Source organism: Brachyhypopomus gauderio, unplaced genomic scaffold, assembly GCF_052324685.1.
Source record: "Brachyhypopomus gauderio isolate BG-103 unplaced genomic scaffold, BGAUD_0.2 sc40, whole genome shotgun sequence".
NCBI lineage: Eukaryota > Metazoa > Chordata > Actinopteri > Gymnotiformes > Hypopomidae > Brachyhypopomus > Brachyhypopomus gauderio.
In genome coordinates, this window is record NW_027506868.1 from 118631 (window position 1) to 133296 (window position 14666).

At 38.5% G+C, this 14666-nt stretch overlaps 1 protein-coding gene across 1 annotated transcript; it reads left to right on the top strand.

The window, feature by feature from the left end:
• Positions 1-790: 790 nt before the first annotated feature.
• On the top strand, positions 791-8876 carry LOC143485814 (protein FAM237A-like). Its single transcript, XM_076985406.1, has 3 exons — positions 791-930; positions 1391-1778; positions 8700-8876. Exons 2-3 carry the CDS (start codon positions 1391-1393, stop codon positions 8852-8854), a joined length of 543 nt encoding a protein of 180 aa, XP_076841521.1. The 5' UTR covers positions 791-930; the 3' UTR covers positions 8855-8876.
• The last annotated feature ends 5790 nt before the right edge of the window (positions 8877-14666 follow it).

Genomic DNA, 14666 nt, shown 5'->3' on the forward strand with positions numbered 1-14666 from the left:
TCAGGCATACGTGGCACAAAAAGGTTGGAACACCCATCATAATATGAGTCCTAACGAGCCTTTTACTGGGCCGTGGGAGCGCACTTAGCTACGGGCACGTCCTTAGGCAGCAATTACCGCCGTGACCGCTGATTGATCTGGCATTTCGCTAAAAGCATGAGCACGACACTAACTAACGCACTAACTAACGCACTGGCACTAACGCACCAGTGTAACGCACAAACGTGCGTGTCCCGAGATGCGCGTGGTGCTCAGTGGCATTAATAAAGTCCTGGACAGACACGCAGTCCTTTCTATATGTACCTTAACGAAGCAACCAGGCACCTTAAAGACACAGAGCTACTAAACGTCAGGGGACACAGCAATGTTGGCTGACAACCGAGTAAAGGAATGCAGAAAACACACACGCGCACACACAAACACATTTTATATATATATATATATATATATATATATATATATATATATATATATATATATATATATATATATATATATATATATATATATATAAAATGTATATATATATATATATGTGTGTGTGTGTGTGTAATCAATAAACCAATAACCAATAAAAAACAATATGGACCACAACAGCATGCTGAAAAGTTGTTATTGATTAAAAGCTATTTTCATAACTGCTTATAAAAATATAACTCATACTTTTGAAGTAGTCATTTCATTTTAGATATTACTAGTCTGTTTGGTTGATGGAAATTTCTTTTCTTTGTTTACAAAATCAACGCCATAATTTCAGAATGCTGGTGGGAATGAGCAACACCATCGTTACGTCAACTTCAGTCAAACAGTCAAATGCTTGTCAATGCAAACGGCGAGGGGCCTAACTGACTACCCCCCGTAGAGATTGACGCTGCAGGAAAGATTTAACAATCAAATCCTGTCAGAACAGTTCGTTTTGTCACCTCCAAGGTAAGAGCATTGTGATAATATTTATTATATTATTTTATTTTCCAATGATCTCTTCACTTTTGTAAACAATTGTGTTCTGTATTTATTTAATGCTCTGTAGCTATTATTTGTAGCTAACCCTAACCATATTACAGATAACTAACACTATTGATTTTAGTACATGAGTTGCATAACTTTGCAAACAACTTTTTGTAAATTGCATTTTACAACTTGGGCCTATGGCTTGTGAATATGGAAAAGAAAGTTCGAAACAAAGTTACCATAATTATCAAATGACGTTTAAGTTGGGATTTTTTCAACATGTCAGTCAGAAAGGCTCGCAGTAACGTTGTTTTTAATATCCTCTCTTAACTTTACGAGGAATTCCGAGGGAGAAGATCTTTACCGATTACATACAAGCAGTAATTTTGAGTCTACAGATTTCTCGGGACCTGACGCTCTGTTTAAATTATTATTACAGATGAATTATTTGTGCCTGAGAGCACGGGTAGCGACAGCGGTCCTGCTGGTGTGTTTGTGTGTCCTGCCACAGAGGGAGCAGGTCGTGGGACAGGTGGACCCGTTGTCTCTGAGTCGCGTGGACGCGCAGTGCTGGGAGTCGTCCTCCGCGCTACTGCTGGAGATGCGCACGCCGCGCCTGGCCGACACGGTCCCCGCGTTCTGGGACATGATGCTCTTTCTAAAATCTTCCGACAACAGGAAACATGCCGCTCTGTTTTGGGACCTGGCACAGGTCTTCTGGGATATGTATGTGGACTGTGTTCTGTCCCGGAACCACGGGATGGGGAGACGGCACATCACACACCCGAAACAGCGCATCACAACCACGCGCGCTCTCATTACCGACAGTAAGTGCGCCGCCCAGGATTCGATCAAAAAGATTTTCAGTTTGTTCAAGAGACGACAGGCAACTAATTACAGTTACTCGGGATGTGTGAAAATAAAATGGAAGACTTTGTACTATTCCTCGGGAGTATTCTTTAACGTACCAGTCTAATCATAAGTTTAAAAATGCCAAGCGTCCTTAAATTACTGTTTTTTCCTTGAAGTCGTTTTTTCTGCACCTAAAATTGTGTAGGCTATAGTGTACTTGTCAATTTAAAACTGACTCTACGTGTCAATTAAAAATGTTCCTTCAGGTCAAATTCCATTGTTTTAACTATTTGAGTTATTAAATATATTTAGTTTTAGAGTTTCCTTTCTTTAGATCTATTGAGTTTATTTATTTGATGTCATTTTATTTGTCATTTTTCACTTAAAATAGTTCGCCAGGTTTTTTCCCGTTTAAATGATATCAGTTCACAGTCACTTTGCTTTTTCTTCAGTATGCTCTTTCTATACATTACCAAACGGTATTTGGTCATATGAATCTTTGGCTCCAGATATCACAGGACACTTGATGCAGGACTCTCGCTTGGAGCCACAGTCTAGCTTGACTAATGACTTGTTATCTGCCCAACTGTGCCCTGTTTCTTATGGTGTCTTTCATGAATTTTAAAAAGGGATGGCCATGGCAGAATTTTGAATGTATTTATATAATAAGTGCATGTATTTGCTATATATAATCTTGCCATTTTTAAATAGCGTACTCAAAAATTTGCAGCCAGAGGGCGCTCTACTGAAGTCTTCCAGCGCCGGTTCATTGACTACTTACCATACTGCTCATTCTATGGTCACCAAATTATTATAATTTACGATAGATCTTATCAATAATCAATAAGTTCACTTAACCAACTGATGTTGTACTTAAAATGAAAATAATGCAGCTTGACAACAACTTGAACTTTCTATCCAACTCTGTGAAATATGCACATCCACAAAATTAACCCTTTCCCTCCCAATATGATTCACTTGCCTTACATGTTCAACTGAATTTCGACAACTAAAGACATTAATCAAGCAAGCTAATATAGCTAAATAATGATCCCATGAATGTTGTAACGCGTACATGCATCTCGTTAGCCATCTTCCCTTTCCTCAACTGTTTTGTGATATGCTGAGCACTTCAGGAGGACCCGAGGTAAGGTGAGAGGCCTTTGGAATACACATACGGGGTGCATCTCAATTTAGGGGCTGCAGCCTACATAGACAGCGTAGACCGCAGCCCACGGAGGCCACACACTTCGAAGGCCGGGTAGGCTGCACACTGTAAAAAACAGAACTTAAAATTGCTCACCTTACTATGATTTTTAGTTTAGCTGAGCCAAAAATAATTAATTGCACCATAAACTATAACAAAGTAATTAGATCAGCTTACTTTATTGAGTTTCTTGTTAAAAGTTGATCTGACCTTACAACCTTCATTGTCAAAACATACAAATTGTAGTTGAACCCTAGATTAAGGCCAGGCCAACTCCTCTGCGCATGCTCAATTTGACTCCTTAGTTGAGAACGGGGCGGGGTTTGCGATTTCTGCCAGAATTTGACTCCGGACAACTTGAAATGGATTTCACCTGCAGCAAGCAGCGACCTACGCTACTCTGAACTAAATATTAACGTCCAAATGTGTTTTGTCATTTGTCTTATATGACCCAACCTCAGTTAGCTATTCTTAGTTTGAATTTAGAGATTTATGTACATGTGAAATACATACCAGTCAAGTTTTGTATTTAATAATACGAGACATTTCCCGTATCTGACGTAATCCCGTATCGCGTAATTTGCATAATCGGTTATTTGCATAATCGGTTATTTGCATATAGCTACAATCGAGGCTGTAGGAGAGACGAAAACATCTTTGGAGTGGCAAAAAGTGAAGAAAAAACACCCCAAATATGTTTTGAACTACAAATGTGACTAAACCCGCGAGTTTTCAATTGTTATTTTTTTTAAAGCATTCATGTGCCGCGCCAAACAGAATTCTGTCACTAGCCTTGCGAGAACTGCCACCTGCAGTAGTCTGGGTAGCAGTTCTCGCGAGGCTAGTGACAGAATTCTGTTTGGAGCGGCACATGAATGCTTAAAAAAAAAAAAAACAATTGAAAACTGAAAATACAGGAAAATACTGGAAAATAAAAATACGGGATGACGCCGGGACAGAGCGGTAAAATACGGGACTTTCCCGGCCAAAACGGGACACTTGACAGGTATGGAAATATACATTATCTGAACAAGATATTGTAGCGTCGGGGTGACGTCATTACCCATGAGCCCTTGCGGCTCCGGCCCTGTTATGCGTATTTATGTGGTGTTTATGTCTGTATAGTGTTATATATTATTGATTATTAATTGTGTGTTATTAGTTAAGTCACCCCGGTCCATTTTTTAATGTACATGTGCATTATCCGAGTTTCCCCTCCATGTATGTGTAACGTAGTCATCTTCATGACCTCCTCCTGTGTTTCATGTGCAAGGACAAGTTAGTTAAGGCCTTGAGTTTGATCTAATTGTGCCTGTGAGTGCCAATTTTCTTGCGAGGTGAGAATAAAACTTCTGTTCTTGATGAGAATGGACTTGTCTGTGGCCTTTTGCTCCCACACCATTCCACAATATAATAAGTTGACACAACTTTAAAAACTTGGAACTCCTGGTATGTAACTTACATTTTGAGGTTTATATACATGGGCAAGATAAATTATCTGAACAAGATATAGTAAGTTAGCATAACTTGAATCATTTGGAATTATTTGTAGGCAATACTTAAAATCTGAAGTTTATATACCTGTGAAAAATAAATAATTGGAACAAGAAATAATAAGTTGGCTCAACTGAGTGAATTTCTTAAAAACAAGAGTTTGAGTTGGGATCAAAACTCAAAAATCGAGTGCCTTGAAATTTTGAGTTTTCTCAACTTTTTCTTTTTTACAGTGCATCTCACGGCTGTTAAATGAGACCGTCTAGTCTTCGCAAGACGTATTATTGCATGACCACGCTCTGCCCCATTACATACGTGTTACATATGTAATAAATAAACTGCTATGTTTTTTCCTTGGTCTCTAAAAAATAAGAACTTGAGTTTTATATCACATCACCTACAAATGCCTAAAAGAAAATGCGTTGAACACGTATTCACATGTTTGGCGGGAAGTATAACTTCATAACAAAATTCAATGTATTTTTTAAAATGTTACACTTTTGTAAATACTCAAAGCACAGGTTTACCTACATGTGTTATTTATATGTTATTTAGCATCTCATTGCAGTATAAATTTCCATATAAAAAAAAATACCTACATTTAAAAACGAATTCTTCTGTCCATACACTAGACTCCCCCCATGTTGCCTGTTTATTGTTCATAGAGCAATGAATCCTGGGATGTGATGGGACGTGAAGGATACTCAGATGCGTCCTTCGTTTGCGGGGTTTTGAAGGCTACATTTGTCGGCCGCATAAGAAGGAGCCCACAAATTGGGACAGCCTTCGGCGCGGCGCAGTGACGTAACCGGCCTACAAATGCGCACTTCGTGGGCTGCAGCCCCTGAATTGAGATGCACCTATAGTCATGCACTGTAAAAAAGAAAAAGTTGAGAAAACTCAAAATTTCAAGGCAACTTACTGCACTCGATTTTTGAGTTTTGATCCCAACTCAAACTCTTAAGTTTTTAAGAAATTCACTCAGTTGAGCCAACTTATTATTTCTTGTTCCAATTATTTATTTTTCACAGGTATATAAACTTCAGATTTTAAGTATTGCCTACACTGTAAAAAATCTTTGTTTGCTTATGTTCTGTGAATATAAAAATTTATGTGGGCAAAGCATGAAACATAAAAATAGTTACTCCAAAAACAAAAAACGAGTTGTGCCATCAGCTGCTGCATTTTTACCATTCAACTTAATATTTTGTGTTCAGTGAATGAACATTGTGGTTCTCAGTCAACATGTCAAGTCCAAAGTAAAAAACTGTGTTGGGCGAGCAATAGTGGTAGTGGTGAAACTAATGCGCATGCTCGAGAGAAGATTTTCTTGGCGCCTTCTGCACCAAAACTAAAATGAAGACCCAGCGTTTCACCATTTAACTAGAGGACTTCAAACGTTCACTGAGTGAAGTTAATGTGGATCTTTACTAAGCTAACACAACTAACCTGGTGGTGTTTGTTGAGTTTGAATTTTGAACTAGGTCGTATTTCAACATATTTTCCAAACGTATAGTTATCAAAACTAGAGCTAAGCCAACAAGTTGTTTGTCAGTGTTTAACTTTGCTATGAGTTTAGTAATGTTAGTGTTAATACTGTTGAGGTTGGCAAGGACAAGCTACCGATTAACGGTTAATTAACCGTCAAGCGTTAACTGTCCGTTTGGAATTTAAATACCTCATGTCGGCAAACTGTTAGCATGCGGACTAACGTTAGCTACCTAGCTAGCTAGATCTGCGTAGTAATTAAGCATTTGCTGAAGCCCAATCGATTTCTAATTAAGTACTTTTTTAGATACTTTTTCCAACCACATAGAGCTCCGCAGTCAGTTCTCCCGTTTCCCTGGATGTGTGTTGTATGCGTGTTAGTGTCCCCCCTCCCTTAGAACCAGTGTGTTTTTGCCATTAGCGTATTGCTAATAAAATAGCATTGAGCTAACGTTGGTGTCATGGCTCATTCTTGTCCTCCTGACTCGACGACGTTTCAATCTTTATTACATTTATAAAGCAGCTCTCATATGCCTGTTTGGTAATATTTTATGTTTACTTTTTGACATGCAAATAAAATGTATAGTTCAGGCAACTTGGATACTAATGAATAATTACCTGAACTAAACAATTGTAGCTGGAACAACATAAAACATTTTGTTGGACTCACTAGGTGTATTTGGTTAATATATAACATTTTGTTGGCACAACTTATTTTCTTTAATTAGACTGAATTCTGTAGTTGTCAGCAGAACTTAAAATTTGCAATTTGCAGAGCTTAAATTAGACCAACTAAAAAAATTAGGTGCAACGGGTCACTAAGATTTTTTTAGTTGGTGAGACTTGAAATTTTTTACAGTGTACAAATAATTTCAAATGATTCAAGTTATGCTAACTTATATCTTGTTTTCCTGTATTTTCAGTTTTCAATTGTTATTTTTTTTAAAGCATTCATGTGCCGCTCCAAACAGAATTCTGTCACTAGCCTCGCGAGAACTGCTACCCAGACTACTGCAGGTGGCAGTTCTCGCGAGGCTAGTGACAGAATTCTGTTTGGAGCGGCACATGAATGCTTTAAGAAAAAATAACAATTGAAAACTTGCGGGTTTAGTCACATTTGTAGTTCAAAACATATTTGGGGTGTTTTTTCTTCACTTTTTGCCACTCCAAAGATGTTTTCGTCTCTCCTACAGCCTCGATTGCAGCTATATGCAAATAACCGATTATGCAAATTACGCAAAACGCGATTACGTCAGATACGGGAAATGTCTCGTATTATTAAATACAAAACTTGACTGGTATGTATTTCACATGTACATAAATCTCAAAATTCAATACTAAGAATAGCTAACTGAGGTTGGGTCATATAAGACAAATGACAAAACACATTTGGACGTTAATATTTAGTTCAGAGTAGCGTAGGTCGCTGCTTGCTGCAGGTGAAATCCATTTCAAGTTGTCCGGAGTCAAATTCTGGCAGAAATCGCAAACCCCGCCCCGTTCTCAACTAAGGAGTCAAATTGAGCATGCGCAGAGGAGTTGGCCTGGCCTTAACTAGGGTTCAACTACAATTTGTATGTTTTGACAATGCAGCTTGTAAGGTCAGATCAACTTTTAACAAGAAACTCAATAAAGTAAGCCGATCTAATTACTTTGTTATAGTTTATGGTGCAATTAATTATTTTTGGCTCAGCTAAACTAAAAATCATAGTAAGGTGAGCAATTTTAAGTTCTGTTTTTTACAGTGTGGGCTGTGTTCGAAATAGCCTACTACATACTACTGGCGTACTGATCGAGCCCCAAATCAGTATGCCGTATGCAGTATGTGACCAAAATTAAAATTTCCAGTACGCGAAACATACCCGGATGACCTACTACTTCTGCAAAATATTCCAGTACGCGAACAGAGCTATCTTCGTGGTGTACTGCATCCCATCATGCAACGCTACGTTCACGTGACCCTGTAGTATGCTTTGGTTTTGTCGCATACTGGAAACTGTACTGCATACTACTACGAGGACAAGTATGCAGTATCCAGTATATACTGAGTCCAGTATGCAGTATCCAGTATGTAGTAGTCTATTTCGAACAGAGCCATGCAGTAGGCCTATGTGAATTACGACTGTGCATGTTACGACGTGGGTGCATTTTGCTCAGAACAATTTTAAAACACTGCCCTCTGCTGTCTAAAAACATTACTTAAGTGAATAGCCTCATTTACTCAATAATGAATTACTTTGCCGACAATGGTCTACGATCTTACGATGTTCTGCCATAGTCTTTAGATGTGCGTTTATGGTCACGTGCGTTTGTCTCATTTAGAGTGGACTAAAATTGGATTGTCATTGGAGATTCTGCTATCAGGACCCAGATCCACACAGGAACAGCTAACTGCGCACAGGCTCAGTCAGGCTTTATCGGTGTCACTTCTGGTTTGAAGATTTCTTTCTTCTTAATGATGCACAACATTCATTCAGGAATTGAAAAAAATCTCCACAAACTTGTGTTGCAGTGTTGCATGCTGCAAATAAGGTCTATGAGATTGACAAGTCTACAGAATGAGCTACAAAACAAAGAGTATAAGTCATTTATTAGGCTATCAAACGTAAGATCATGAATGATGTCTGCATGGATATATTCAGTAATATACATGTGATTTAGATATGTTTTTTAATCTCAAAATATACTGTTTGTCTATTCTCTCTAGAGTCCTATGTGCAGGAGTCCCGTAGCCACTTGTCGGAGCTGAAGGAGATTACTCGGGACTGTTTCCAGATCCAGGTGCAGCAAGTTGGACCACACAACTTTCACCATCAAACCCTTCCTAAGCCACGGGTTGCCAAGAAAAGGCCAACTTTTTAACCACAGAGAGGCCACGCAGTGATCTTTTCTATACCACGGCTAATTTTGTGTAAAATAAAATCATTTGCACCATTGTTTGGTAAGCCTGTTCCATCTGAAGAAAACCTGAGATATATGTAAATAAAATAAAGAAACAAGGAAGAGTTGGTGAACACCTTTTAACATGGTGCATATTTACACCAAGCCCATTATGCCACAGGCATATATTTACATGTTATATTTGTTCTATATAAAAAGTAGGGGTGGGACGCAAAAAAAAAATTAATCGAATTAATTAGAAGCTTTGTAATTAATTAATCGAAGTTAATCAAATTTTAATCGCATTTCAGTATTTAACATGAGAAATATTAATTTAAGTTTGAATGATGAATGAATCTATGAACTATGAACATAATCATAAACTTTAACATCTTGTTTATTTTGCCACCAGTCTACTACACAGACCAATAGATGAGTGCAGAACACACACACAAACAGAGCAGTTTTCAGAACACTGGAAATTCTGACCAAAAATGAGTTTTGCTCAGGATATTGGAAGAATATGATGAACTGAAGTAAATCATAAGATGTTTTTAATACCATTTTATATGGTAGACTTTCTTTAATTTCCCAGGCCTCTGCCACAGGCATCTTCATAGTGCAGGGGTAATGAACTATATTGTTCCGCGGGCCAAATTTGGCAGATAGCTCTGACCAGCGGTCCGGGGGACGGGAGGGGGGGTGGCGAACGTAAGTTGTTGTACGTAACACTCGTGATGGAGTGTTTTTTTCAATAGTGCTGAAATAAATGCTCCGGTTTCAAATTAATTCTCCTGTCAAAATTAAGAAATATTTTTAACAATTTATTCTGGGTCCGGATGGGATGGCATTTGGGTCCGTATCCAGTTAATCAGGAATGAGATTGGATCCGGACAGGACTGCGTTCGGGTCCGGATCCGGACCGCAGTCCGCCTGTTGGTGACCTCTGCCATAGTGCCTAGAAGTGGCCTTCTGCATGCTCAAAGCAAATGACTGGATCTTCCATTCAACATCTATAATATGAGCTGTCACACCAAGATAATTCTTGTTGCTAATAGAGGTCCAGTGATCCCCAATCAGAGCCACATTTGTGGCGCTCTTCACAATAACCTGTTTTACTTCCCTTTCCTCATCATACAGCTGCTGGATTTTCTTCGACATTGTCTTTCTGGACGGCAGTTCGTAACTTGCATCAGTTGACGCAATTTGCAGAACTTCTTGTAAAGCCTGGATTATACTTTGGCGAGTGACCGTAGCGCGCGACTGCGCCCACCTCGCGCGAACGGCGGCAGCGTTTAAACTTGCCGCGTTACTTAAGCCTTCGACCACAGAGAGTGGTCTACATTCCACAGCAATCCATCTAGACACTGAATTGGTCAATTTGTCTGACGTGGACTTTGACATTTTGATTCTTAATTTGAACCCCGACATGTGGTCGAGTGTTGACTGGCGACACTGCTCGTACTAGGAATACATTTAGCAGCTACTGAGATATCATTTATCATTACTGAGATCATTACTGAGATACTGACCTGCGCGTTAGCCCCAACATGTTTTGCGTTGAGGTGGTAACAAAGGGTGGAAGTGTTCATGTGATAAGCGAACTCCTACATAAAGTGCAAATAACACTATTTTTGTTTGTACTTCCATCTGGAAGTTTCTTATATTTAAATTTCCCATCCACCAGCGTACACTGTAAAAAAAAATCCGTTAAATTTAGGGTAAAAGACTGGCAGCTGTGGTTGCCAGAACTTCACCATAAAAAAAATGGTGGCAATGTAAAAAACACTACGGTATCTTTTTTGACAACCGTAAATTTCATCATTTAGAACTGTTCTTTTTATGGAAAATGACTTTACAGCTTACAATAATACACTGTAAAATTAACAACTTTTTAAAATAAACCTATTTACGGTGAATAATTTTAAAAACAACTTTTACTGTTTATCTCTATGATGAACACATTACAACCATTATTATTTTACTGTATTTAATTGTAAAGTCCAACTTCACAGTAAATTACTGGCAGGCCGCCATCACTCGGGCCGCCCAGACAACAAGGCACTCTTATTTTGCCTTAGCAACGTAATCACGCATGAAGCCGTGATCACACGTATTAAACACAATACGTGAAACATGAGGGCAGGTCATTAGCACTGTAACATTACACAAACACGGTAGGTAGACTCAGACAATGTACAACTACATAAACTAATACAGGGAGACAAACTAACAAAACATAATCAAATACATAATCAACAACAGCATGTTATAACAAATAACGCATATCAATAACGGAGGCTCATGGGAAGTAGCGCCGCCCCCAGTGGACTACACAATTTTACAGACTTTAAGCAGAAAAGCCTTAAATTTTCTCAAAAATCAGCAGTGCGCTTTGTATGTGCACTGAATTCAAAAATCTGTCCCTGACACAGATACATAATGTGTACAGTACGTACGCTGGCAGCGATAAACTAACCAGAGAACATTACGTAAAACGTAAGTGAGTAAAGAACAGCCGGGAAAAGCGTCTCTACAGTCACCATTCGACTGAAGGCAGCAATGATAGCACAAGACTTGAATATCGAAAACTTTTAAGTGCACCTTATGTTCCAGAAAACATGGTATTCCTTATATGTATAAATATTTGACCCATATTTACAAAGACAATTTCTAAAATGGTAGTACATTGTCCTATATTTCAACATGCTTTACCTTTCAGCACTGGCCATATTTTTAGCATTTTCTTTCTGTAGAAATCAAGGTGCGATTTTGCTGATTGATGAATTGTTTTCACTGTAAATTGAAATGTAGGCTACTCATCAGCAAAATCTGTAATTTAGACTGAATTTTTTTTTTTTTTAGGTTAATTCCTTGTTTACTACATTACGGAATTTTCCAATATATTTTACCTAAAATATTGAAATTAACATTAAAAATGTGTGCTTTCTACATATTATGACTGTAAAAATTAATTTTATATACTGTTTATTTTTTCAAAGTAATCTATTGCATGTTACAGTGATATACTGTTTTCTACTTTATGATCCTTTACTGTTGCTATTTTATAGTTTATTACCGTAAATTCAACAAACATTTTTTACAGTGTAGCCTCTTCAGTCATCTCCATCATGCTCATCTTATTGTGCATCCATATAATCTGTATGTCTGGAACTCGTGCACTGAGAATCATTCCACGGTGCAAAAGTTTCTCATGCGTTAAATGCGTTAGTTCGTTATTTTCCCTGTAATTAGTTAATCAAAATGAACGCGTTAAAGTCCCACCACTAATAAAAAGTCAAAGGTCTCATGCTTCCAGTGGGTGGTCAGGTTTTTTCCTCTCAATCTGGGCTTGGATCTTATACCAAAGGTCTTTGAGCTTGAGGGTCCTGCGTGGTGCTTTGGCTGTTCCCAGGACTGCTTTTGTGGACAGAGATCTCCAGTGTTGTTCTGGGGATCTGCTGAAGCCATTCTCTCAGCTATGGGGGTTACAGCCCCTAGTGCTTTGGTACTATAACACTGTTGCCTTCACCTCTCTCATATTTTCTATCTCTTATCTCAGCCCACAATACTTCTTGAGCTTTTTGTGTTCCTTGTTTCTGATGTTGCTATCGTGTGTGCCATTACCATTATGCAGTCTGTATCTGGAAGTCCCACATGGATCTAAGTTTGGCCATTCTCCACCACCTTTGGGGGGTAGGGGGTCCCTCTTTGACCTCAGACCTTCCAGCACAAACTTGCCACTGATGCTTCTGTATACTACCTGCCACCAGGGGCGTTGCCTGGGTATGTAAAGATCCGGGGCTCAGCCCAATTAATTATTATATTATATTAATATAATAAAATATATAATAAAGGGAACACTCAAATAACACATCCTAGATCTGAATGAATGAAATATTCTCATTGAATACTTTGTTCTGTACAAAGTTGAATGTGCTGACAACATCACACAAAAATCATCAATGGAAATCAAATTTATTAACCAATGGAGGCCTGGATTTGGAGCCACACACAAAATTAAGGTCTGGGGAACGGGCGGGCCAGTCCATAGCTTCAATGCCTTCATCTTGCAGGAACTGCTGACACACTCCAGCCACATGAGGTCTAGCATTGTCCTGCATTAGGAACCAAGGGCCAACCGCACCAGCGGTCCTGCTTGTTTGTTGTTGCCCTCCTATGGCCTCCTCCACGTCTCCTGGTGTACTGGCCTGTCTCCTGGTAGCGCCTCCAGCCTCTGGACACTACGCTGACAGACACAGCAAACCTTCTTGCCACAGCTCGCATTGATGTGCCATCCTGGATGAGCTGCACTACCTGAGCCACTTATGTGGGTTGTAGAGTCCGTCTCATGCTAGCACAAGTGTGAAAGGACCACCAACATTCAAAAGTGACCAAAACATCAGGTCCCCACCTGCAGAATATATATATATATATATATATATATATATATATATATATATATATATATATATATATATATATATATATATTATTTTTTTTTACAATACGTACTCTGATATATAATGTTTAACACTATAATATGGAGTTATATTTTTTTTATTCAACAGATTTAAAATTTAACAAAGGGTGCACAAATTCTGCAGAATGACTGTTGGTGACCTAAAGATAGTGAGCTTTTACTAAAGGACATGGACCAGGTATATTCCATCAGTAAATCCATTCCTCAATAAAGTATGCAAAACAGTATGTCAACAATGGATTTCATGCAACTGTGTAATAATGTAAACAATTCACTTGTTTCTAAATTGTTCTTTTACCTTTTATGACACACTGAAACAAATTATTGAAAGAAATATTAATAATTATTAGTGCTAGGGGGTCTACACAATTAATACTCTTTAAGAATTACTTATTATCTATCCTGTATGTTTTTGCAGTCTTTCCTCTCCTAACCTGTTCTTTCTTTAGATCAGTCCAGTCCTGATCAGTTCAGTTCATTTCAGGTCTCTCCACATTTCATATTTCCTCTCTCTCCACCAACTCTTCTACCCTGTTAAATAGTAATTCAGGAAAGCATGCTTAAAATAAAGGTGGAAACAATATTTTAAATACAAAAGACTGTGCTACATCTGGCATTATTTTGCTAGTCTTCGTACTAAAAACATGTGTATTTTATTAATAATGTGTTTATTAGGCATTGTTTTCCATACCGCTTGTATTGTCTTCTCCCATCTCCTCTCCTCTCCAGTTCTACTCTGTTCTCCTCTCCTGTTCTCGCCTCTTTCCTCTTCTGTTGTCTGCTCTCCTCTCCTGTTGTCTGCTCTCCTCTCCTGTTGTCTGCTTTCCTCTCCTGTTGTCTGCTCTCCTCTCCTGTTGTCTGCTCTCCTCTCCTGTTGTCTGTTCTCCTCTCCTGTTGTCTGTTCTCCTCTCTAGTCCTCTGTTCTCCTCTCTAGTCCTCTGTTCTCCTCTCCTGTTGTCTGTTCTCCTCTCCTGTTGTCTGTTCTCCTCTCCTGTTGTCTGTTCTCCTCTCCAGTTCTCTCCTCTCAATTTCTCTTTGTTTGTATTAGGAAATAAATTACACCACAATGCTTGAGATTTGAACAAACTGTAACAAACCCTAACCCTCAACTATTAAAAGTAATCAGTTGGCTCCAGTGGAAAACACAATTTTAGGGCAGTGACCAGGGTTAAGAAACTGCTTTAAACTACCATCATAAAGTATTGTACTAAATTCTGGATATCCACAACGTCCACCTTCTAGCTAACTAGTTAACTGCTAGTTAACTAAATGGATTTTCATTCATTATAGCTTACAGTCCTACAATACTAA